We start from the raw sequence: 27,526 nt of genomic DNA, 5'->3' as shown, positions 1-27,526 counted from the left end.
TCAGATTTGGCTTCAAAGTAATAGAGGAAAGGATAAAGTGGATGGAATGAGGTGAAGGTTAGACAAGAATTAAAGTTATTGAAGCTGAGAGATGGGTACACAGGGCTCATTATACTATTGTCTACTTCTGAATATGTTTAAAAATATAAGTTTTAAAAAGCCTTTATGGAGATAGCTTAAAAATGAAGACACACCAGTTTCACAAATGGGAATTATATAGATATTCAATACAGGTCTAATCCAAATCCGAACAGGCCTTATGGAAAACCTGACAAATTAATTTTAAAACTGATATGTAATAGTCAAGGACTAAGACTGGCCAAAACACGACAAAAGGTGAACAAAGACAAAGGGATCTGCCTTCCCAGATATCAAAACAGTATTAATGCAAACTCTAGAAGACACTGTGTATCATCGTGTATTGGCACCACGATGAACAAATGGTCAAACAGAATCTAGAGTCTGACTCATGCATGTAGGGAAGCCTGATAATGTACACTGCATACCAGTGGGGAGGGGAAAGACTTCTATTTTTTTTTTTTTTTCTTTTTTGAGATGGAGTCTCACTCTTGTCGCCCAGGCTGGAGTGCAGTGGCGTGATCTCGGCTCATTGCAAGCTCCTCCTCCCAGGTTCATGCCATTCTCCTGCCTCAGCTTCCCAAGTAACTGGGACCACAGGCACCCGCCACCACGCCCAGCTATTTTTTTGTATTTTTAGTAGAGACAGGGTTTCACCGTGTTAGCCAGGACGGTCTCGATCTCCTGACCTCGTGATCTGCCCTCCTCGGCCTCCCAAAGTGCTGGGATTACAGGTGTGAGCCACCGTGCCTGTCCAGGAAAGACTTCTTATGAAGTCGCTGTGGGACAGAGGGTTCCCCATATGAAAAATAAATATAATTAAATCCCTTCTTCAAAAATCCACAAAATCAACTCCAGGCTTCTAAAAAGCAAAATTATTCCACTTTTATAGGGAAATTTGGGTGAATTATCCTTATGAATGAGAGGTAAGAAAAAATTCTTAAGCACAAAAATATAAGCCAAAAAAGGTACTTTGTTAAATCACACATAACCAACAAAGAATTTGTATTCAGAACGTAAGAGGGAAGTCTATGAATAAATAAATTTTAAAAATGTACAAAAGACATGAACAGGCATGTCTTTCACACAAGAGGAAACCATACTGAGCAACAAGCACATGAAGAAGTGCTTTGCTTAACCTCACTAGCAATCAGAAAAGAACAAATACCATGAAATCCCACCTTACCCATCAGACTAACAAAAATTAAAAAGTGAAAAAACAAGCATTAATGAAGATGTTGTGAAAGTGAAACTACGCCACATTAAGGTGGGAGCAGTTATCCCTTTGCAAAATAATTTGGCACTATCTTGTGAAACTGATCATGCCCACACCCCACAATTCAGTATTTCTACTTTTAGATATATATGCTACAGAAACAAGTATACTCAAAGTCATGTATATACTGAGATATGTACAAGAATTTACAGCATAGTTTGTAACAGAAAAAAACTTAAAACTAGGAACTACTCAAATGTCCACCAACAGATCATTCACCAACAGATCATTTGTATTGGGTAGGAGTTTGTATCTGTTTGTTGTTGTGCATCATTACATGATATATATATACACACACACACGTATATTTGATTGTATATTTTGACCTGTAATATATATAAGTATATAAAATTATATATATATATATATAAAATTTGTTTTTTGAAACAGGGTTTCACTCTGTTGCCCAGGCTAGAGTGCAGGGATGCGATCCTGGCTCACTACAGCTTCAACCTCCTAGCTCAAGCAATCCTCCTACCTCAGCCTCCCGAGTAGCTGGGACTACAGGCACATACTACCACACACAGCTAATTTTTAAAATTTTTTGTAGAGACAAGGTCCTACTATGTTACACCCCAGGCTGGTCTCGAACCCCTAGGCTCTAGCAATGCTTCCGCCTCAGCCTCCCAAAGTGTTGGGATTATAGGTGCAAGTCACTGCACCTGGCCTGTTTTATAATTTTTGTACCAAATATATTACAGTTTGAAAGAAGATTTAATTTTTCTTTTAAAGATTATTTATTATTTTTGGTGATGTCACATTTTAAGTAATTAAAAATTTGCAACAACCACATGGTTTACAAAGAAATGGCTTGCTTCATCTTGAGGTATGTAGTAAAAAAAAAAAAAAAAAAAAAAGAACACTCCAATCTGAACTGAATAAAAATCAACTCCATTCTGAACCAAAAAACATTAAAGCAAAATTTCTTCTCTGACATTTACAAACTTATAAAAGCATTATACTTTCAAAACATAAATAGCTTTCTACTGCCTTCTTATCCCTTTTCCCCATCTTGAACTCACATCGAATGCTATGGACACTAGCTTACCAACAGTTCTTAATTGGTTAAGGGCACAGAAAACAGTACTGGAGCACCAGAACCTGTCTGTTCCACAGTTTTGAAAAGAGCCTTTCTAGTTTGTTTTTAAGTACATATAGACAAATTCAAACTATCTCCACAGTTATATTAAAGGAGCTGAAGAGGTACAACATACAGTGAATACCATCCACTACATTCCAAAGTGACTATCTACAAGAAAATAGAATAGTCAGTTCTAAGGCAGGGGAGGTAGTTCCAGTATACTAGTCTTTAGAATTTCTAGGTTTAGTGGTACAGTTAAAACATTTGAATCAGTCTTCTATGATGTTTTTCTAAAAAGTAGGGTTTTCATTTCTCAACTGATAAGGCTAATTTTCTTTTCTTTATTTTTTTAGAATCTCTTTCTGTCTCCAGGCTGGAGTACAGTGGCGCAATCTCTGCTCACTGCAAGCTCCGCTTGCCAGGTTCACACCATTCTCCTGCCTCAGCCTACTGAGTAGCTGGGACTACAGGCACCCGCCACCACACCCGGCTAATTTTTTGTATTTTTAGTAGAGACGGGGTTTCACCACATTAGCCAGGATGGTCTCGATCTTCTGACCTCGTGATCTGCCCACCTTGGCCTCCCAAAGTGCTGGGGATACAGGTGTGAGCCACCACGCCAGGGCCTGATAAGGCTAATTTTCTTCTTTTATTAAGTATTTTCATTTAGTTTAAGCATTTTGAGATGACTATGATTTTATAATGTGACTGTGTGAAATTAAATCAGGAACATGTACATTTGTGTTTTCAGAAAACGGAAAAAAATTGACACTTTTACTATACTCATACCTAATTTAGGGTGTAAAATGTGGTTCCTGAAAATGGAAGTTCTATACAAATCTGTGCCACATGAGGTTATTATTGCATAGTAGCTATGGAGATCCATCATATTTCAACAATCATTTTTCTGTTTTATATAAATCCCCGCATGGAGTGCCCTCAGCTAGAGTTTCCTCTAGCCACCTTTCATGGAATTGTTAGTTCATCCTCTGAGGCTGCAGTAGTAACTTTGATGTTTTCTTTTTTTTTTTTTGAGACAGAGTCTCACTCTGTGGGCCAGACCAGGCTGGAGTGCAGTGGCACGATCTCGGCTCACTGCAACCCTCGCCTCCCAGTCTCAAACAATTCTCCTGCCTCAGCCTCCTGAGTAGCTGGGATTACAGGCATGCGACACCACGCCCGGCTATTTTTTGTATTTTTAGTAGAGACAGGGTTTCACCATGTTGGCCAGGCTGGTCTCGAACTCCTGACCTCAGGTAATCAGCCCGCCTCAGCCTCCCAAAGTGCTGGGATTACAGGCGTGAGCCACTGCACCTGGCCTAACTTTGATGTTTTCTAAAATGTCTAAGGTCTTATAGCAATCCTTAGCTGTCTAACTGATCTATCCCCACTCCATTTCCTCAACCACTTCCCTTGAAGTAACCCTGAACCATCTAAACACTGAGCACACTACACTTCCTTTGTTTCACTGTGGCAAGTCCAGCACCATCACTTGCACATATCCTCATGCCCCCATCCCAGCTATCATAGGTTAAAACTATACATCAGAACAACAACAAATGGCAGAAAGAAAAGCCACAAAGGGAATAAGCAACCTTACTGCAGAGCATATTCCATACTCAACTCCAGACAGCTGAGGAGGCTAAATGTGCATGAAGGAGTGAGATGGCTCACTGGACTACAGTGTGCAGTATGGTTTGTCAGTGCTCTCTGTCTGAGCATACAGTAAGTTAAACCACTAGAAAAAAAAGGTATGTTCTTCCACATACTTTGGCTTTTTGCTCTAAACCATTCAATGATTTTCTATTTCACAAAGAATAAAAACCAGTCTTTTCATGACCTGGAAGACCAAACATGAACTGGCCCTTGGTTACCTCTTAGACCTCATTCCCACCACTGGCCCCATGCCTCACAGCCACTCTGCCTTCTCTGATGTTCCACTCACACACCCAACCTTGCACTTACTACTCACTGTAAGTGCTTTGCCCTAGGTATTTGTGTACTTTACTCCCTTAAACTCGTGCCTATATAGCACTTAATCTGAGAGGCCTTCACTGAACACACTATTTAAGTTAATATCCCCATTTCTCCAACATCATCCTCTCTTTTCTTGCTTTCTTTTTCCACGGTGCACTTATCACCACCTGATACTTACTATACATACTTATTTGTACAGTAAATACGTCCTCCACTAAAGTGAGAGAAGATGATGGTAAAGATGACATCTGTTGTATTCACTGTTATCTCACCTCTACCTGGCTCATTGTAGAAATACCAGAGTGTTATTGTTACAAATGTACTGTAACTGCGTACATGTCCAAAATAACACATTCCAAGGCCAGGTGTGGTGGCTCATGCCTGCAATCCCCAGCACTTTGGAAGGCTGAGGCAGGAGGATCATTTGAGGTCAGGAGTTCGACATCTGCCTGGCCAACAAGGTGAAACTCCATCTCTACTAAAATATAAAAATTAACTGGGTGTGGTGGCGCATGCCTGTAGTCCCAGCTACTTGGGAGGCTGAGGCAGGAGAATTGTCTGAACCTCGGAGGCGGAGGTTGCAGTGAGCCGAGATTGCACCACTGGACTCCAGCTTGGGAGACAGAGTGAGACTCCTTCTCAAAAAAAAAAAAGAGTAAGATAAAAAAAAGGCTGGGCGCGGTGGCTCACAGCAATAATCCCAGCACTTTGGGAGTTCGAGGCGGGTGGATCAGTTGAAGTCAGGAGTTCGAGACCAGCCTGGCTAACATGGCGAAACCCCATCTCTACTAAAACTACAAAAATTAGCTGGGCATGGTGGAGGGTGCCTGTAATTCCAGCTACTCAGGATGCTGAGGCAGGAGAATTGCTTAAACCCGGGAGGCAGAGGTTGCAGTGAGCCAAGATCACATCATTGCATTCCAGCCTAGGCGACAAGAGCAAAACTCCGTCTCAAAACAAACAAACAAACAAAAACAAAAACAAAATAACACATTCCAGATACAAGCAGCATTACAAAAAATCAGTGCTATGTAGGAAACCATTAGATGGGAAGGCAAATAATATGAATAGAAAAGTGGCTTTTTTTTTTTCTGTAAATCAGGGTTCCTTGTTTTTTAAAGCTACCTTAGAAGCTGACCAGTATTCTGATGCTCAATAAGTTGGTGAAGAATTCACTATAGTTCTGTCAACAGCTAACAAATCTTTTTTTTTTTTTTTTTTTTTTTTGAGATAGAGTCTCGCCCTGTCGCCAGGCTGAAGCACAGCAGCGCAATCTCAGCTCACTGCAACCTCCACCTTGCGGGTTCAAGCAATTCTCCTGCCTCAGCCTCCTGAGTAGCTAGAACTTCAGGCACATAACATCACACTAATTTTTTTTTTTTTTTTAGTAGAGACGGGGTTTCACCATGTTGCCCAGGCTGGTCTCGAACTCCTAAGCTCAGGCAATCCACCTGCCTCGGCCTCTCAAAGTGCTAGGATTACAGGTGTAAGCCACTGCGACCAGCCCTAACAAATCTTTTTAAAAAATTAAATTGCAGGGCAGCAGCCATCCAATTAAAAATCTACAACCTTAGCTATATCTAGCAACAGCAACTACAGCAACAGCAACTACAGCATTACTAAGTTACTAAATTTTGGAATACCACGGCTCAAAACATTGGGGCTCTATTATACCCTGCATTGTACTATATTAAAATGAAGGAGTAGGAGGAGAAAAATGATTATTCTACTATACTCAGAAAAATGCATTCTATTTTCTTCCCAATATTGGGTTGTTCCTTTTTCACACATGGAATGTGCAAGAGCAGGGGGTGATAGGGAACAAGTGGGAGAGTTGGCATGCAGCACTTTATTTCAGTAAATATTTTAGAAAACTTCAGCAGATGACCAAGCAGCTTTAAGATAAGGCAGTCTTGATATTGTTTAGAATACCAAGGATATGTCTTTGTATAATGTAAAGAAACAAAAATTATTAGTGATTCTTTACATCTGTTTCCTGATGCCAACAAGCAAGCTATTCCTCCATTATGGTAACCACAAAGCCCCACTAAGTTTTATGTAATTTTTCTCAGGAATCAAAAAGGTAAGAAATCAGATGTCCATGGAATTTTTATGGAATACTTCACATAAGTATGTATTCATTAAGCAATAACAAACAACTAACATATTAAATGTTGTATTGATATGGGAGTGCTGGGAAGGGAAGTGTGTGGTCCCTTTAAATGATATGGGAGTGGGGACAGGGAAGTGCTGGGTAGAGAAAGGCAGGTCCCTGGCTGGGGCTCCACCCCCACGGACAAACCTAGGTGAGGACAGGCACTCCTGCTTTCGGGCCCAAATGTTGCATTTTCCAAGACCACCCTGGCCCGCCGTGCCCCCATCCTGGGCCTATAAAAACCCAAGACCCTAAGCAGGCAGACACATAGGCAGCCAAACGTCGATAGGAGCACATCAGCAGAAGAAGACACAAGCGGCCAGACGGTGAAAAGACGTCGAGGGAACACGCCTGCAGAAGAGCACACCAACAGACACCAGCATGCCAGCAGGCCATCAACTGGCTGGACGAGGCGGAGTTTGGCCGGGGCAGTTAAATGAGAGCTGGGACCACCGAGCAGCCCAACTCCAAGGGGAAACCATCTCCTTTCTGGCTCCCTCATCGACAGAGAGCTACTTCCACTCAATAAAACTTTGCACTCCTTCTCCAAGCCCATGTGTAATCCAATTCTTCCAGTACACCAAAGCAAGAACCCAGGACACAGAAAGCCTTCTGTCCTTGTGACAAGGTAGAGGGTCTAACTGAGCTGGTTAACACAAGGCAAACTAAAAAAGCACCCTGTAACACAGGCCTTCTGGCACTTCAGCTATAAAGATTCATCCCTAGACATTGTCCTGGGGTCAGAACCCCACAGCTCCCCGTCTGTATGCTCCCCTAGAGGTTTGAGCAGCAGGGCACTGAAGAAGCGAGCCACACCCCCATCGCATGGCTTCTAGGGGGACAAGGGAACTTTTCCTGTTTCAGTATGAGAGAAACTCAAGTTGCAAATCCTCTGTGTAGCAGAAAATGTATTTCTGATGTCTCATAACTCCAGAGCCTTATGCTCCTGCCATTTAAATACCTAATCTGTGTCTTCCTATATTAGCTATTGGTGAGTATACATTTATCATATATTGAAGAGAATTCACTTTATTATATACCCTTTATTATATATCACGTCACTGCACTCCAGCCTGGGCAGCAGAATGAGACTCCATCTCAAATACATAAATAAATAAATAAAATAAAATAAATTCAATGCAATCCAAAAAAAAAAAAAAATCTAAGATTTACATACGTATTATGAAATATCTCAAACAAGAAAAAAAATAAAGAAAATATAATAAGAAAACATGTAACCACAATCCAGCTTTTAAAAAAGACATCACCAATAGAGTTAGAAAAGAAGAGCTAAGAAAAAATTTCCCCTATGACACAGCAAAACATACTAAGTACAGCAATTAAAACAATATGGTAGGGCACAGTGGCTCATGCCTGTAATCCCAGCACTTCGGGAGGCTGAGGCAGGTGAATCACTTGAGATTGGGAGTTATGTGTACAATTATATTTTTAAAATTTAATCCTTATTTTTCCTCTTATGTTGTTACAAATATAAATAAAACAAAATATCAATTCATTTGTTCAGCCAGCCAACAATCAATCATGTATACCTACACTCTCCAAGATATTATATTTGATCCTGAAGATACAAAGTTAACATGGTGAAGACCCATAAATAATTCAAAATGTTGTGGGAGAGACTGTAGAATAGTTATTTACCATGCAAAAGGTTCCATGCTATAATAGAAAAATGAACTAAAGAGCTGTGGGAATACAGATGAGTATTATCTCATTCAGGGGAAAGCTGGGGAAATTTTTATGTAAGTAACATTTTATTTAGGCACCTTAAAAAATGAAAAGGAGGCCAGGTGCAGTGGCTCACACCTGTAATCCCAGCACTTTGGGAGGCAGAGGCGGGTAGATCACCTGAGGTCAGGAGTTCGAGACCAGCCTGACGAACATGGTGAAACCCTGTCTCTATTAAAAGTACAAAATTAGCCAGGCATGGTGGCACATGCCTGTAATCCCAGCTACTCAAGAGGCTCAGGCAAGAGAATCACTTGAACCCAGGAGGCGGAAGTTGCAGTGAGCCGAGATCACGCCATTGCACTCCAGCCTGGGCAATAAGAGTGAAACTCCGACTTAATAAAAAACAGAATTTGGAGGCTGGAGGGCAGGATTTTGGTAGAGGTAACAATATGTGCATATATTAGAGGGCACAAAAACAAAGCATATACCAAGAAGTCAGTCAAGACCACTTACAAGCTATATGACTCTGGGCAAAAAACCAAACCTGTTTCAACTGAAAAATAAGAACAATGATATCTTCCTCAGAGGGTTGCTCTGAGGAAAATGAGATGGTAAGCTGAGAGGAATATGATGGCAATATGGCTGTCACATCTTCCACCCACTGACTTCCAAGGCTGATTTATCTGTTTTACCTCAGGTTACTGTCTCCTTTCTCTCTCACTATTTCTCCAGAAGCTATTTGACAGCAGAACACCTCCTCTCAGTCATGTACAATGAATGGTCTAGGAGAGTTCTTGACATATAGTATTTACTTTAAAAACATTATTTCTTTTTAAACACATGTTCTGAGTTCCACTGAACATATGTGGTATTCTCTAGAACTGCTTTGCAATTACTGCTAGGATCCCAATCCTCAGTTTGAGAACTAGTGGAAAGTTTAATAAGCACCCCACCTGATGTGTCCACATACTTCATACTTACAGGCTGAGGCTGTTCTGCAATACAGCAGTTGAAACACAACCAGAATTCACTCATGCTTACAGTCCACAGTATAAATGAGCACCAATGAAGGTTCCAAATCTCAACTCAGGAAGTTCCAAAGATACGCTCCTCAATACGATGATGTCCAGTGATGCCAAGATGAAATTTTATTATTTCACCGTGTTTTTGTTCCTGGAAGTCAAGTATCTTACACAGTCAATTTAATAAAGAAAAATTTGGATTGTTTCCTTTCTTTGCTTCTGGTTCTACAGAGGCTCCTTTCTGAACCACGACGAAGGTATAAAAATTGTTGTCTTGACCCAGGGACTATAACAGATAGTCTAGGGAAAAAAAAGAAAAAGTAAAAAAAGGTTAAACTTTACTTATCCTTGAAAGCTTTTATTTCTTCAAATAAATATTACCCAAAAAAGTAAACACTGAAAAAAATCAAGATTTTAACAAACTGATATTCATTCAACAAATTATTTTTTGAGCAACTTTTTGAGTGTCAAGTTCTAGGTGTAGTAGTAAAAGTAGGCAGAAATCTTCGCCTTTGTGGGGCATCCTATTTTATGATTATAAAAGTATGGATTATTTTAATGAGTTAATTTTTAAAAATCACTAATTAGAACATTATGACTGCCACATACAAGTTTCTAATTCCAAGAAGAAATAATGATCACCATTTTCATATAGGCTTCTTCAGTTGAGTCCTTTATTCTCACAGACAACTCAGACAGTAATTGACACAGCAATGAATTATAAGGAGATAAGCAGGTGTAGTTCATCAAAAACCATAAACAAACTTATTACTTTATCCACTGGAATTAGAGCTGTACATGAAAAAGGGGTAGAGGTTAAGTTAGGCTTTCTTCTGTGAATCGAGCTATTAGATCCCTACCACTCCCACCACTCCTACCATCATTACTAGAACGCATGTTAGTCAAAATACCTTATATCCCACCATGGCAAACCAAGCTGAGTCTATCAGAATCCTTGTCAGGCAATTTTCTATCTGCAGTTAGACGAAGAGTTAAACCTATTTTTTCTTTCTGACTGCCAAGCTGTTGACTTTAAGGATGTCCTTAGTCAATAATATCCTATACCTCATGTGGAAGATGGTTTTGAGGTAATAATGCTGACAAGCAGCGGCAAAAGAGAAGTGGGAAGTCAAGATGACATGAATCTCTGATTCTAGGCATCCCTAAGACCAGTTTCACCTGTGCACCAGACGTTTGGTTTTGTAAGGCAACATATCTCCCTCTTCAGCCTGAAGTTATGATGAAGTGGGTTTATATCACTTGCAGACTACTACAACAGTCAAGTGAAGATGTCCAATAGACAGTTTGATATACAGATCTGAAGCCAAGGAGAAGTTTTGCAATCATCAAATTATGACTAAAGCAATGAATGACCTCTAGGCAAAACAGTATCATGACAAGCAAAGTGTGCTCAACAGAGTCCTCTGAGTAAGAACAGCATTTAAATCATAGGTAGAAAAAGAGAAGTCTACTAAGGAGGTTTGGGTGTTACCAGAATTAGAAGAGGAAAATCCGTTAAATGTGGTGTCACTGGAGCCTGTTTCAAGGAGAAAGTGGGTGGCAGTGTTAACTGCCACTGAGATAGGAAAGACTGAGGACTATTCCATAGACTGTGCAGCAAACACAGTGTGGCCCTGGCAACAGCAGTTTCAGTAAAGTAGTGTGGGTAGAAATCAGATTACAGGAGGTTACGTGAGTGAAAGGCAAGCAGCAGAGTCAACAAGTGTAGACAATGTTTGCAAGAAAAATGGATATAAAGTTTAAAAAGTAGAGTGGTAGAATGAAGAAAATGAGCCTTCCTTGAAATGAAAAGATCAAAGACTAAAGATGTATCAATCTGACTGTGTTCAAAGAGATGTTAACATTTTTGTCCCAAATGGCGAAATATAAATCACTTATCTGTAAATTCTGGAAAGAGACCTCATACATTTATAAGCTTTGCAAACTATAGATCAGTAACAACCACATTACAGGATCACAGAGTCCTGAACATTAAGTGAAATTAAATTCCTGCCTTTTGCTTTTTCCAAAGCCATGACTCTAAACCTGGAAAGACAGAAGTGACGGTAATTTTTGTAGCTGTACAGATGAAGATGTAATGTGAAGTTAAGGCACACATCCTCAGTGTCACAAATCTGGGTAGTATAACAAAGCATGAATTCAGGACCCTGATTCTACAGTCCAGAGGACAAGTCCTCTAACATACAGGAAAATGACATGTTAAGATTTAAGCATATGTCCAAGGAATATCAAAAGAAAGAAAAGTTTACATTTTTGCCATTAATTAAAATCCAGAACCTGGAATGTTTATTTAAGCAGAGATGAACATTCCTTATCTCACCCAAACTCTAAACCAAGGAAGTGGCAGTCTTTGGCCAATGAATTGGGTAAATACTGTGAAGTTTTATAAGCTCAAAGAATAGTATCACTTATTTCCTCCATCCAATCCTCTTAGCAGGAATATAAGAGAAAAGGCTTAAATATACAGTCTCATGAACATTATTTCAGTGCTGCTATTTAACAAGTTTAATTTCACCCTGGATCAAAAATCTTGCCCATTAAGAAGCCTTTGTGAAATTTAAAAAAAAAAAATTTTTGAGATAGGGTCTCACTGTGTTGCCCAGGCTGGAATGCAGTGGCATGATCACAGCTCACTGCAGCCTTGACTTTCTGAGCTCAGGTGATCCTCCTGCCTTAGCCTCCCAAGTAGCTGGGACTACAGGTGTGTGCTGCCACACTTTGCTAATTTTTTATTTTGTGTAGAGACGGTCTCACTGTCTTGCCCAGGCTGAGCTCAAACTGCTGAGCTCACACTTCAGCCTCCCAAAGTGCTGGGATTATAGACATGAGCCACCGCACCTGGCCTAAAGTACAATAACTTCTGTTGCTACATGTTTCCATTTAGATGATGGATCTGCTAAAATATATTTTCAAACCAAGATGTTTGCAATTCCATGGATTTTTATTTAAGTAAATATATGGATCTTAAAATGTTTCAGACATGCTTTGGAATGTGGTATCAATACATCTTCTATCTTCTTGCTTTTCTAAACAAATTTCCTTTTTTTAGAACGGTTTTCTAAAGTATGTATATGTAAAACATATTTACATATAAACACCTTCAAGGAAGTATTGAATTCTTCACAAAAAACTTCAACACTGCCACTAATAACTATACTAATAATTACTTTCACTTCTTGAGCTGAAAGCTGCTTAAAACATGACCATTTTAAAAACCTATACTTTTTGAAATCTTTAGATAACAAAAGGAGAGTCATTTTACAATAACATCAACATATAAACTTGGCTTTAAATACAGCTCAGCAAATTCCACACATAACTAAGGGGTCAGACTGGTCTACAGCACAAGAGAGTATTTTAACAACCTCATAGATTCATATAAGACATAAGATTTTAGAAAGGGAAGGGACTTTTAAAGAGAACATCATGGAACTTGGTCATTAAATAGCTTATCCAAGGCCACTTAGCTAGTGAGCTTCCTTAAATTTGCTTACAAATGAGATTGACATGAGGAGAAAAGTGCAATAGTATTCTGTACTCAAAATATTATCCACTATCAGTTCCCCTCCTCCTCCTTTTTGCCACCTAAATCAAATGCTACAGATACCAGCTTCCTACCTGCATGAAGTTTTGCTGCTGACAACTTAATGAAGTTAAATTCTAACATCCTACCCGCAATTTAATACAAATGCTTTTTCAGTCAACTTCCAAAGAAAAATAATAATGTTTTGATGTGAAAAACTAGACAGTGGGGCATGTCAGGTAACTAAGTTTTTTTTTTTTAATCTAAAATATTTTAACTCAGTTCAGGTATTAAGTATGCTCAGTTTGTGTGGAAACTGAATAAAAAATTCAGAATTTGGACTTTGAAATAAAAGATCTGTGACAGTTATAGCACTAATTTTTTAGAAATGTTAGTTCAGGCAAGTGACAAACTCTATCACTCTGTTCCCTCTCTCCCTCTCTCCCTCTCTTCTCTCTCTTCTCTTTCTCTCTTTCTTTCTTTTTCTTTTTTTGAGACAGAGTTTCAGCTGTGTTGCCCAGGCTGCAGTGCAGTGGAGCAATCCTGGCTCACTGCAGCCTTGACTTCTCAGGTTCAAATGATCCTCCCACCTCAGCCTCCGAAGTAGCTGGGACTACAGGTACATGCCACCACATTTGGCTAACTTTTGAATTTTTTGTAGAGACAAGGTCTCACTATGTTGCCCAGGCTTACCCTCAGTTTTCTTAGTTATAAAATGAAATACTGCATTGCCATTTCACAGGTCTGAAATGAGGATTAAATTAGCTAATATATATGAAGGTACAGTATATATTATAAAGAGCATACAGGCTGAATATCCCTTTTCCTAAATGCTTGGGACCAGAAGTAATGTAGATTTCAGATTTTCTTGTAGTTTGAAATACTTGCATTATACTTATCCTACTGGACACCCTAAATCTGAAAATTTGAAATCCAAAATGCTCCAGTGAACATTTCCTTAGACCATGTCAGCACTCAAAAAATTCTGGCTGGGCACAGTGGCTCACACCTGTAGTCCCAACATTTGGGGCAGCTGAAGCATGAGGATTGTGTGAAGCCAAGAGTTCGAGACTAGCCTAGGCAACATAGCAAGACCTCATCGCTACAAAACAATTTAATTTAATTTAAATTTTAAATTTTTTTTTAAGTTTTGGACTTTGGAGCATTTCAGATTTCAGATTTTTGGATTTGGATGCTCAACCTGTATGGATATAAGATGCTTTTTTGTTACCAGAATTAAAATGGCAAAATAGCATTATTCTGCTATAGCAAAAACAGGTAATTTGCTGCAAACTTTGAAGAAACAGCCTAAAATCTATCTAGAAAAAAAATGAAGAAAATGAAAAAAGGTGAATTATGGTTTTATACAAAACAAAATGAATGACAGCTTCAGGCAACACAGATGATTCTCACATGGCGAGATAAGAAACATGACACAATATACATGCAATGATTTCTTTTCTGTGAATTTCAAAAACAATTTAAACGATTTTGTTTAGAGATGCATACATAAGTATGAAATTAAAGCAAGGAAACATAATTAAAGTCAGGAGAATGGTTACCTCTAGGCCTGAGGGCAGGGATTACAAATAGGAAGAGGTGCTTATGGGCTCCTGGAATGCTGACAGTGTTCCACTTCTTGACCTGGGTGGTAGCTACACAGGTATTTGCTTTATAATTATTTGTTAAATAACACATGTATCCACTATGCAATTTTATTTTATTTTATTTTATTTGAGACAGGGTCTTGCTTTGCTGCCCAGGCTAGAGTGCAGTGTCGCAATCTCAGCTCACTGCAACCTCTGCCTCCCAGACTGAAACCATCCTCCTACCTTAATCTTCCAAGTAGCTGGGACTACAGGTGTGCACCACCATGTCCAGCTAATTTTTAAATTTTTTGTAGAGACAAGGTCTCACTATGTTGCCCAGGCTGGACTCAAATTCCTGGGCTCAAGCAATCTGCCTGCCTCCTCCTCCCAAAATGCTGGGATTAGAGGCATGAGCCACAATGCCTGGCCACTAAGTAATTTGTATGTATTTTTAAACGATAATTTTTTTTTTTTTTTTTTTTTTAGACAGTGTTTTGCTCTGTCACTGAGGCCGGAGTGCAGTGGCGCAATCTCAGCTCACTGCAACTTCAGCCTCCCAGGTTCAAACAATTCTCATGCCTCAGTCTCCTGAGTAGCTGTGACTACAGGCGCCCACCACCACGCCCAGCTAATTTTTGTATTTTTTTTAGTAGAGATGGGGTTTCACCATGTTGGCTACGCTGGTCTCAAACGCCTGACCTCAAGTGATCTGCTGGCCTCGGCCTCCCTAAATGCTGGGATTACAGGCATGAGCCCCACGCCCAGACTTAAATGATAAAAATTTAAATGAAATGTGAATTTAAAAAGCAGGCTGGGCATGATGGCTCAGACCTGTAATCCCAGCACTTTGGGAGGCTAAAGTGGGAGGATTACATGAGGCCAGGAGTTCAAGACCAGCATGGCCAATGCAGCAAAACCCCGTCCCTACTAAAAATACAAAAATTAGCTGGGCGTGGTGGCATGCACCTGTAATCCCAGCTACTCAGGTGGCTGAGGCACAAGACTTGCTTGAACTTAGGAGGTGGAGGTTGCAGTGAGCTGGGATCATGCCACTGCACTCCAGCCTGTGCAACAGAACAAGACCCTGTCTCCAAAAAAAAAAAAAAAAAAAAAGTATTAATAAATACTGGGCCAGGCTTGGTGATTCACGCCTGTAATCCCAGCATTCTGGGATGCTGAGGCACAAGGATTGCTTGAGACCAACCTAGACAACATGACAAAATTCTGTAACTACAAAAACATTTTAAAAATTAGCCAGGTGTGGTGGCAAGCACTTGTGGTATCAGTAACTTGGAAGGCTGAGTTTGGAGGATCACTAGAGCCAACGAAGTCGAGGCTGCAGTACACCAAGATGTGCCACTGCAGTAAAGCCTGGGCAACAGAGTGAGACCCTGTCTCAAAAAAAAACTAACAATGAGCAGTTGATAATAATGAATTGAGGAAGATCAGAAGTGGAAATGCAAAACACAGACTCAAGTACGAGTGAACACCCTTGCTAGAGACTTTGGAAGAACTGGTAAAATTACTGGGGAAGGGGGTCTGAAGTTCCATCAGATGCCAAAGAGGTTTCTGTCAGAAATGCAAACATTAATCAATGACCAAATATAAATTATCAATAAAGCTTATTCATAGCTGTAGCAGCACTAAATCTGTCTCAAACTAGCTGAAACAGTTGATACATGTGGTACAAGACCCTTTTGAAAAAAATTAACTTATTTTAAGATGATCTTTCAAACTATGTATTTATCACACAGCTACTTCTCTGTGGTTAATCAAAGTCCAAACCATTGTTCCCTGAACTCAGTTATAAAAGACTGAGGTAGGGATGCACATATAATTATCAAAATATGAGGGTTAACTTTTTCCTTACATTTAAAATGACTGATTATAGATTAGACTTTCCTATAGTTTCACATAAATATAATTATACAGCATGCACTCTTTCACATCTGGCTTCTTTCATTCAGCATGTTTTTAAGATTTATCTATGCTGTCTCTATTAGTAAATTATTTTTTATCGCTAAGCAGATTTCCATTATATGGATATTATACAATTTGTTTACCCACCCATCTTTTGATGGATATTAATGTTTTTCCAGCTTTTTATTAAAAATAAAGCTGTTATGATTATGAACATCTGTACACAGAAGGGTTTTTGTGAGGAGGGGTGAAGGTGGTTAATTAAAAAAAAAAAAGCATTAAAAAAAAGTGTGTGAAAAGAAGTTTTTCTCTCTCCTGGGTAAATACCTAGGAGTGGAAATGCTGGTTAATATACTAAGTATGATTTTAACTTTATTAAGAAACTACCCACCAGTTTTCTAAATCAGTTTTACCACTTTGCATTCCTGCTAGCAATGTATGAGAGTTCCAGTTATTCCTTATCCTACCAACTCTTTGTACTATCAATCTTTTTAATTCTAGTCATCCTAGTGGGTGTACAGTAGTATCTTGCTGTGGTTTAAATTTGCACTTTTCTGATAACTGGTGATATTAAGTCTTTTCATGTGCTTCTTGGCCATTCATGTATTTTCTTTGGGTAAATATGTTCCAACCTTTTGCCCATTTTTAAACTCAGTCATCTTACTATGTTCTTCATATATTCTAGGTCAATCCTTTCTCCAATATATGCATAGTGAATATTTTGTCCTGGTCTTTGTCTTCCAAACAATATCTTTCGAAGAGTTAGTTTTTAACTTTGATAATGTCTTATGCATAAGTTTTATCTCTTATGATTTGCGCTTTTTGGGTTCTAAAAATTTTTTCACATATCCCAAAGTTGCAAAGATAATCTGTTTCTTTTTCTAGACCTTTTAGCTTTTATTTTTATATCTATAATCTGTTTTTAATTAAATTTTATTTTTTGACAGTATAAAGGCCATTTTTTTTTTTAAAGTATGGATATCCAGTTGTTCTAGCTCATTTGCTGAAGATATCCTTTTTTTACCAGATTAATTTAACACCTTTATTGAAAATCAGGGCTGAGGCCAGGCACGGTGGCTCACGCCTGTAATCCCAACACTTTGGGAGGCCAAAGCGGGCAGATCACAAGGTCAGGAGATCGAGACCATCCTGGTTAACATGGTGAAACCCCGTCTCTACTAAAAATACAAAAAATTTTCCAGGCGTGGTGGTGGGCACCTGTAGCCCCAGCTACTCCAGAGGCGGAAGCAGGAGAATGGCGTGAACCCAGGAGGCAGAGCTTGCAGTGAGCCAAGATCATGCCACTGCACTCCAGCCTGGGCGACAGAGCGAGACTCCGTCTCAGAAAAAAAAAAAAAGAAAATCAGGGCTGAGCTTGGTGGTTCACGCCTATAATCTCAGCACTTTGGAAGACCAAGGAGGGTGGATTGCTGGAGCTCAGGAGTTCAAGACCAGCCTGGGCAACTGGGCAGCAAAGTCCTGTCTCTACAAAAACTACAAAAATTAGCTGGGCATGGTTGCACACACCTGTAGTCCCAGTTACTTGGAGGGGCTGAGGCAGGAGGATCACTTGAGCCTGGGAGGTTGAGGCTGCAGTGAGCCATGATTATACCACTGCACTCCAGCCTGAGCGACAGAGTGAGACCCTCTCTAAAAAAAAAATAAAATAAAATAAAATCACTGCGTAACATTCAATCTACTTCTAAGCTGATTATTGTATTGCACTTGTCTATTTGTCAATCCAATGCCAGTACCATTATAATAAGACTTAGAAGTAAGGTAGTCATTTGTCTTCCAATTATACTCTTTTTCAAAATTGCTTTTAATTTTCTAGGTCCTTTGCATTTTCATACACATTTTAGAATGAGCTTGTTAATTTCTACCCCAAAAAAAGCCTCCTGTGATTCTGATTGGGACTATATTTATTCTAAGAATTATCTGAAGGAGAAATATATATATGTCAAATATATATATATTTATATATAAGTCAAATTATATACATATATACACAATAAATTCTGTTCTATCACTTTTAACTTTGTTTATACCGTTCATATCAGGGCGTTAAAGCCTTATGTAGTCAAATGTCAATTTTCATAATAGATGCGTGGTTTTATCTTACTTAAGAAACATTTCTTTATCTCAGGATTATGAACCAATCATCCCATTATAGTTCTGTTAAGTTTTACTTCTGTAATTCAATTTCGACATTAATATTTTGTAGGGTGTAGTTAGGTAATATTTCACAGTTTACTCAGGTTTTTTCTTTTTTTTGTATTTTTATAAATTTAATAATATATGAAAATCATTATGAATTATACCACAGAAACTGCCAAATAATTTAATTGTATACATGAGCGAGTAGGAAGTCTATTTTAATCTTTTCTTAAAAATGTCTAAATTATATGTTTCTTGTTGAAATGTTTAAAATTACCAAATTACTGCTCATTTGCTACACAGAAGGAAATATATCTTAGGTCAAGTTGATTTACAACAAGGCCCTTGTACACATTAAACAAATATATTTGATTTTTAAAAATATATCTACTTTAAACTCAATTACCCTGTAATCTATGATGTTGACATTAATCAGGATATTCTACAAATAATTTATGTTCTCCTTATTCTTGACTAGTTCTAAATCAAGTTTTTTGTTTTCACAAATTCTATTTATTATACAAGTTTCATTAAATATTTAGAAAAAAGCAAAAAGATTCAGAAAATCGCCCATTAACCCTACCTTCCTAGAATTAATAATAGTATATTAAATTTTTTATTTGTCCTTTTGTGTACAAACCTTAAAAATAACTGCATATGCATTTGAATTATCCCTAATTTTATCTCCTGCTCTATTTAACACTATGTACATTTTTCCCTTAGTCTTCATATTCATTATTTTAATACCTGTATAAAATTTCCATCATGTGACTTCATTACAATGGGTTGTTTCCAATGGATTTTGCCTACTTTGGATCATGCTCAAAACACATACTCATAGACAGCGGACCCTTGAACAACATGGCAGTTAGGGGCACCAATTCCCTGCACAGTCGAAAACCAATATATAATTGTTGATTCTCGAAAAGTTTCAGTACTAACAGGATGCTGTTGACTGGAAATTTTTTTTTTTATTATTATACTTTAAGTACTAGGGTAAATGAGCACAACGTGAAGGTTTGTTACATATGTATACATGTGCCATGTTGGTGAGTTGCACCCATTAACTCGTCATTTACATTAGGTATATCTCCTAATGCTATCCCTTCTCGCTCCCCCCACCCCACAACAGGCCCCGGTGTGTGATGTTCCCCTGTGTCCAAGTGTTCTCATTGTTCAATTCCCACCTATGAGCGAGAACTTGCGGTGTCTGGTTTTCTGTCCTTGCGATAGTTTGCTGAGAGTGATGGTTTCCAGCTTCATCCATGTCACTACAAAGGATATGAACTCATCCTTTTTTTATGGCTGCAAAGTTAGATTAGATCCCATTTGTCAATTTTGGCTTTTGTTGCCATTGCTTTTGTTGTTTTAGTCATGAACTCCTTGCCCATGCCTATGTCCTGAATGGTATTGCCTAGGTTTTCTTCTAGGCTTTTTATGTTTTTAGGTCTAACATTTAAGTCTTTAATCCATCTTGAATTAATTTTTGTATAAGGTGTAAGGAAGGGATCCAGTTTCAGCTTCCTACATGTGGCTAGCCAGTTTTCCCAGCACCATTTATTAAACAGGGAATCCTTTCCCCATTTCTTGTTTTCATCAGGTTTGTCAAAGATCAGATGGGGGTAGATGTGTGGTATTATTTCCGGGGGCTCTTCTATTCCATTGGTCTATATCTCTGTTTTGGTATCAGTACCATGCTGTTTTGGTTACTGTAGCCTTGTAGTATAGTTTGAAGTCAGGTAGCGTGATGCCTCCAGCTTTGTTCTTTTGGCTTAGGATTGACTTGGCAATGCGGGCTCTTTTTTGGTTCCATATGAACTTTAAAGTAGTTTCTTCCAATTCTGTGAAGAAAGTCATTGGTAGCTTGATGGGGATGGCATTGAATCTACACATTACTTGGGCAGTATGGCCATTTTCACGATATTGATTCTTCCTACCCATGAGCATGGAATGTTCTTACATTTGTTTGTGTCCTCTTTTATTTCATTGAGCAGTGGTTTGTAGTTCTCCTTGAAGAGGTCCTTCATGTCCCTTGTAAGTTGGATTCCTAGGTATTTTATTCTCTTTGAAGCAATTGTGAATGGGAGTTCACTCATGAATTTGGCTCTCTGTTTGTCTGTTATTGGTGTATAGGAATGCTTGTGATTTTTGCACATTGATTTTGTCTCCTCAGACTTTGCTGAAGTTCTTATCAGCTTAAGGACATTTTGGGCTGAGATGATGGGGTTTTCTAAATATACAATCACGTCATCTGCAAACAGGGACAGTCTGACTTCCTCTTTTCCTAATTGAATACCCTTTATTTCCTTCTCCTGCCTGATTGCCCTGGCCAGAACTTCCAACACTATGTTGAATAGGAGTGGTGAGAGAGGGAATCTGTCTTGTGCCAGTTTTCAAAGGGAATGCTTCCAGTTTTTGCCCATTCAGTATGATATTGGCTGTGGGTTTGTCATAAATAGCTCTTATTATTTTGACATACGTCCCATCAATACCTAGAGTTTGTTAAGTTTTTAGCATGAAGACTGTTGAATTTTGTCAAAGGCCTTTTCTGCATCTGTTGAGATAATCATGTTTTCGTCTTTGGTTCTGTTTATATGATGGATTACGTTTATTGATCTGCATATGTTGAACCGGCCTTGCATCTGAGGGATGAAGCCCACTTCATCGTGGTACATAAGCTTTCTGATGTGCTGCTGGATTTCGTTTCCCAGTATTTTATTGAGGATTTTTGCGTTGATGTTCATCAGGGATATTGGTCTAAAATTCTCTTTTTTGGTTGTGTCTCTGCCCGGCTTTGGTATCAGGATGATGCTGGCCTCATAAAATGAGTTAGGGAGGATTCCCTGTTTTTCTATTGATTGGAATAGTTTCAGAACGAATGGTACCAGCTCCTCCTTGTACCTCAGGTAGAATTCGGCTGTGAATCCATCTGGTCCTGGACTTTTTTTGGTTGGTAAGTTATTAATTATTGCCTCAATTTCAGAGCCTGTTATTGGTCTGTTCAGAGATTCAACTTCTTCCTGGTTTAGTCTTGGGAGGGTGTATGTGTCGAGGAATTTATCCATTTCTTCTAGATTTTCTAGTGTATTTGCTTAGAGGTGTTTATAGTATTCTCTGATGGTAGTTTGTATTTCTGTGGGATGGGTGGTAATATCCCCTTTATCATTTTTTATTGCGTCTATTTGATTCTTCTCTCTTTTCTTCTTTATTAGTCTTGCTAGCGGTCTATCAATTTTGTTGATCTTTTCAAAAAACCAGCTCCTGGATTCATTGATTTTTTGAAGGGTTTTTTGTGTCTCTATTTCCTTCAGTTCTGCTCTGATCTTAGTTATTTCTTGCCTTCTGCTCACTTTTGAATGTGTTTGCTCTTGCTTCTCTAGTTCTTTTAATTGTGATGATAGAGTGTCAATTTTAGATCTTTCCTGCTTTCTCTTGTGGGCATTTAGTGCTATAAATTTCCCTCTACACACTGCTTTAAATGTGTCCCAGAGATTTTGGTATGTTTTGTCTTTTTTCTCATCATTTGCAAAGAACATCTTTATTTCTGCCTTCATTTTGTTATGTACCCAGTAGTCATTCAGGAGCAGGTTGTCCAGTTTCCATGTAGTTGAGTGATTTTGAGTGAGTTTCTTAATCCTGAGTTCTAGTTTGATTGCACTGTGGTCTGATAGACAGTTTGTTATAATTTCTGTTCTTTTACATTTGCTGAGGAGTGCTTTACTTCCAAGTATGTGGGCAATTTTGGAATAAGTGCGATGTGGTGCTGAGAAGAATGTATATTCTGTTGATTTGGGGTGGAGAGTTCTGTAGATGCCTATTAGGTCTGCTTGGTGCAGAGCTGAGTTCAATTCCTGGATATCCTTGTTAACTCTCTGTCTCCTTGATCTGTCTAATGTTGACAGTGGGGTGTTAAAGTCTGCCATTATTATTGTGTGGGAATCTAAGTCTCTTTGTAGGTCTCTAAGGACTTGCTTTATGAATCTGGGTGCTCCTGTATTGGGTGCATATATATTTAGGATAGTTAGCTCTTTTTGTTGAATTGATCCCTTTACCATTACGTAATGGCCTTGTCTCTTTTGATCTTTGTTGGTTTAAAGTCTGTTTTATCAGAGACTAGTAATGCAACCCCTCCTTTTTTTTGTTTTACATTTGCTTGGTAGATCTTCCTCCATCCCTTTATTTTGAGCCTATGTGTGTCTCTGCACGTGAGATAGGTCTCCTGAATACAGCACACTGATAGGTCTTGACTCTTTATCCAATTTGCCAGTCTGTGTCTTTTAATTGGAATATTTAGCCCATTTACATTTAAGGTTAATATTATTATGTGTGAATTTGATCCTGTCATTATGATGTTAGCTGGTTATTTTCCTCGTTAGTTGATGCAGTTTCTTCCTAGCATTGACAGTCTTTATAATTTGGCATGTTTTTGCAGTGGCTGGTACCAGTTGCTCCTTTCCATGTTTAGTGCTTCCTTCAGGAGCCCTTGTAAGGCAGGCCTGGTGGTGACAAAATCTCTCAGCATTTGTTTGTCTGTAAAGGATTTTATTTCTCCTTCACTTATGAAGCTTAGTTTGGCTGGATGTGAAATTCTGGGTTGAAAATTCTCTTCTTTAAGAATGTTGAATATTGGCCCCCACTCTCTTCTGGCTTATAGAGTTTCTGCCGATAGCTCTGCCGTTAGTCTGATGGGCTTCCCTTTGTGGGTAACCGACCTGTCTCTCTGGCTGCCCTTAACATTTTTTCCTTCATTTCAACCTTGGTGAATCTGACAATTACGTGTCTTGGAGATGCTCTTCTCGAGGAGTATCTTTGTGGCGTTCTGTGTATTTCCTGAATTTGAATGTTGGCTTGCCTTGCTAGGTTGGGGAAGTTCTCCTGGATAATATCCTGAAGAGTGTTTTCCAACTTGGTTCCATTCTCCCCGTCACTTTCAGGTACACCAATCAGATGTAGATTTGCTCTTTTCACATAGACCCATATTTCTTGGAGGCTTTGTTCATTTCTTTTTACCCTTTTTTCTCTAAACTTTTCTTCTCACTTCATTTCATTCATTTGATCTTCAATCACTGATACCCTTTCTTCCACTTGATCAAATCAGCTACTGAAGCTTGTGTATGCGTCACGTAGTTCTCGTGCCATGGTTTTCAGCTCCATCAGGTCATGTAAGGACTTCTCTACACTGTTTATTCTAGTTAGCCATCCATCTAATCTTTTTTCAAGGTTTTTAGCTTCTTTGCAATAGGTTAGAACATTCTCCTTTAGCTCGGAGAAGTTTGTTATTACCAATCATCTGAAGCCTTCTCTCAACTTGCCAAAGTCATTCTCCGTCCAGCTTTGTTCCTTTGCTGGCAAGGAGCTGCATTCCTTTGGAAGAGAAGAGGTGCTGTGATTTTTAGAATTTTCAGCTTTTCTGCTCTGGTTTCTCCCCATATTTGTGGTTTTATCTACCCTTGGTCTTTGATATGGTGACGTACAGATGGGGTTTTGGTGTGGATGTCCTTTCTGTTTGTTAGTTTTCCTTCTAACAGTCAGGACCTTCAGCTGCAGGTCTGTTGGATTTTGCTGGAGGTCCACTCCAGACCGTTTGCCTAGGTATCACCAGCGGAGGCTGCAGAACAGCAAATATTGCAGAATGGCGAATGTTGCTGTCTGATCCTTCTTCTGGAAGCTTTGTCTCAGAGGGGCACCTGGCTGTATGACGTGTCAGTCAGCCCCTACTGGGATGTGTCTCCCAGTTAGGCTACTCGGGGGTCAGGGACCCACTTGAGGAGGCATTCTGTCCATTCTCAGATCTCAAACTCCATGCTGGGAGAACCACTACTCTCTTCAAAGCTGTCAGACAGGGACATTTAAGTCTGCAGAAGTTTCTGCTGCCTTTTGTTCAGCTATGCCCTGCCCCCAGAGGTGGAGTCTACAGAGGCAGGCAGGCCTCCTTGAGCTGCGGTGGGCTCCACCCAGTTCCAGCTTCCTGGCCCCTTTGTTTACCTACTCAAGCCTCAACAATGGTGGATGCCGCTCCCCCAGCCTGGCTGCCACCTTGCAGTTCAATCTCAGACTGCTGCTCTAGCAGTGAGTGAGGCTCCGTGGGCGTGGGACCCTCTTAGCCAGGCGCAGGATATAATCTCCTGGTGTGCCATTTGCTAAGGCCATTGGAAAAGCGCAGTATGAGGGTGGGAGTGTCCCGATTTTCCAGGTACTGTCTGTCACAGCTTCCCTTTGCTAGGAAAGGGAATTCCCCAACCCTCTGCACTTCTCAGGTGAGGCGATGCCCTGCCCTGCTCCATGGGCTGCACCCACTGTCTGACAAGCCCCAGTGAGATGAACCCAGTACCTCAGTTGGAAATGCAGAAACCACCCATCTTCTGTGTCGCTCATGCTGGGAGCTGCAGACTGGAGCTATTCCTATTTGGCCATCTTGACATCGACCTACTCAAGCTTTTTCTAACATCTTCCTTTTCCCACTTAAATCTGAAGTATTTAACATCAAAAATGTATCCATTATTACGGTAGGGGACATAAGAGAGAATATTATATTGGCTCAAACATGAAAGAGTGTGCAATATAAAGAGGAAAGTAAAATATGTTGAAAACTACTCTTCCATTCTTGAATACCCACATTTCAACCACTTGTGTGAGAGTAACTGCCATGTTCATCTTTCCTTCTCTTTAATAATCTTCCTCTTTTTCCTGCCACTCTTCTTCTTTATTTCTCTCTCTCCCTTTTCCATCTCTCTCTCTCTCTCTTTTTTTTTTTGAGACGGAGTTTAGCTCTTGTTGCCCAGGCTGGAATGCAATAGTGCGACGTCAGCTCACCACAACCTCCGCCTCCCGGGTTCCAGCGATTCTCCTGCCTCAGCCTTCCTGAGTAGCTGGGATTACAGGCATGCACCACTACACCTGGCTAATTTTGTATTTTTAGTAGAGATTGGGTTTCTCCATGTTGGTCAGGCTGGTCTTGAACTCCTGACCTCAGGTGATCTGCCCGCCTTGGCCTCCCACAGTGCTGGAATTACAGGCATGAGCCACTGTGCCTGGGCCTTTTCCATCTCTTTATCCATATTCCCTAAACTGTTCCTTAGCTCCCTAGAGTTAGAAATAATGATGCTGTGACACAAACACAGCAGGTTTTCAGTGTATTATAGATGATGGACTGAAATGTGTATTTTCATTCTGACTTCTCTCTTGAGTCTACTAGACATTTATATCCACCTGCTAATAAGCATCTCTTGCAGTCTACTGGCACCACAAACCAATATATGCAAACTTGTATACACTGTCTTTTTCCTCCCATCTATTTCTATGTTACTCTTCTTGGTGGGTGGGACCATTATACACTGTTTATCAAGCAATGCATACTAAAATTCTGTCCTCCTACGTACAGTTTTCTGAATAAAACCATCCTGTAAAATGCCTTCTTACATTTAAGCAAATCTTTACTGTTATTCAAAATAATATGAGCACATAGACTTTTTAAAAATCAATGAATACTACACGTTGGAAGGCTGAAGTGGGCGGATCACCTGAGGTCAGGAGTTTAAGACCAGCCTGGCCAACACAACGAAACCCCGTCCCTACTAAAAATACAAACATTCACCGGGTGTGACAGCGCATGCCTGTAGTCCCAGCTACTTGGGAAGCTGAGGCACGAGAATCACTTGAACCCGGGAGGCGGAGGTTGCAGTGAGCCAAGATCGTGCCACTGCACTCCAACCTGAGTAATAGAGCGAGAATCTGTCTCAAAAAAAAAAAAAAAAAAAAATCAATGAATAATAAAAGACTATTAACCAGGTGCAGCGGCTCACAACTGCAATCCCAGCACTTTGGGAGGCTGAGGCAGGCAAATCACAAGGTCAGGAGTTCAAGACCAGCCTGGCCAATATGGTGAAATCCCATCTCTACTAAAAATACAAACAGTTAGCTGGGCATAGTGGCGGGCGCCTGTAATCCCAGCTACTCGGGAGGCAGACGCAGGAGAATCACTTGAACCTGGGAGGCGGAGGTTGCAGTGGGCTGAGATCGGCACCACTGCACTCCAGCCCAGTGACAGAGTGAGACTCTATCTTAAAAAAAAAAAAAAGACTATTAAAAATGGCAAATCTCTGACCTGTGCCTCTCCATCTCTTAGTAGGAACTGTTTTTAACTTACCAAGCTGTTTCTTCTGGTATTTATATATATATATATATATATATTTTTTTTTTTTTTTTTTTTTTTTTTTGAGAAGGAGTCTCACTCTGTCACCAGGCTGGAGTGCAGTGGCACCATCTCAACTCACTGCAACCTCCGCCCCCCAGTTCAAGTGATTCTCCTGCCTCAGCCTCCCGAGCAGCTGGGATTACAGGCATGCACCACGACGCCCAGCTAATTTTTGTGCTTTTAGTAGAGATGGGGTATCACCATGTTGGCCAGGATGGTCTTGATCTCCTGACCTCCCAATCTGCCCACCTCAGCCTCCCAAAGGGCTGGGATGACAGGCATGAGCCACCGTGCCCAGCGTGGTATTAACTTTTCTAATTTTAAGTAAAATGCCCATTGCTACTTCTCAAATTATCAATTTTTAGATTACTTGGTATAATTAGCTATCTTTTTTTTTTTTTTGAGACAACAGTCTTGCTCTGTTGCCCAGGCTGGAGTTCAGTGGAACAATCTCGGCTCACTGCAACCTCCACCTCCTGGGTTCAAGCGATTCTCCTACCTCAGCCTCCCTATCTTTTCTTAAATAATCTTTTGTTTTCTCTGACTAACTGCTAAGCTTTCTTAATTGCTTAGTTTTTTTATGTACCTATATCAGATCTATAAAACACCCGTAATTTCCAAATACCTGAACGTATTAATAGATGTACTGATTCAAATATTCTTTTGGTTTCTTCCTAGCCTCTTGCTTCAATCCTAACTGCTCTAAGTTGGTATGCTCTCTTTCTGTGAATCATGTCTTCCTCTTCTCATCCTTCTCACTTATGTTGTAAAATCATATACATACTCCCCTGGCTTCCTAAGAAGTGGTACACAGAATGAAAATGTTTTAACTCCTTACATTCGA

The 27,526-nt window shown here is 39.6% G+C and overlaps 1 protein-coding gene across 7 annotated transcripts in view; it reads right to left on the bottom strand.

The window, feature by feature from the left end:
- The window catches only part of CDC42SE2 (CDC42 small effector 2), a 150,050-nt gene that overhangs the window by 30,347 nt on the left and 92,177 nt on the right, over positions 1-27,526 (bottom strand). For all 7 annotated transcript variants that reach the window (XM_054555166.2, XM_063723926.1, XM_009240992.3 and 4 more), the window contains 1 exon segment: positions 9,238-9,578. In XM_054555166.2, coding sequence (XP_054411141.1) covers positions 9,238-9,291 — 54 coding nt within the window. In that variant the 5' untranslated portion in view covers positions 9,292-9,578.

Source organism: Pongo abelii, chromosome 4 (assembly GCF_028885655.2).
Source record: "Pongo abelii isolate AG06213 chromosome 4, NHGRI_mPonAbe1-v2.0_pri, whole genome shotgun sequence".
Classification (NCBI taxonomy): domain Eukaryota; kingdom Metazoa; phylum Chordata; class Mammalia; order Primates; family Hominidae; genus Pongo; species Pongo abelii.
This window is presented reverse-complemented; position numbering and strand designations above follow the sequence as displayed.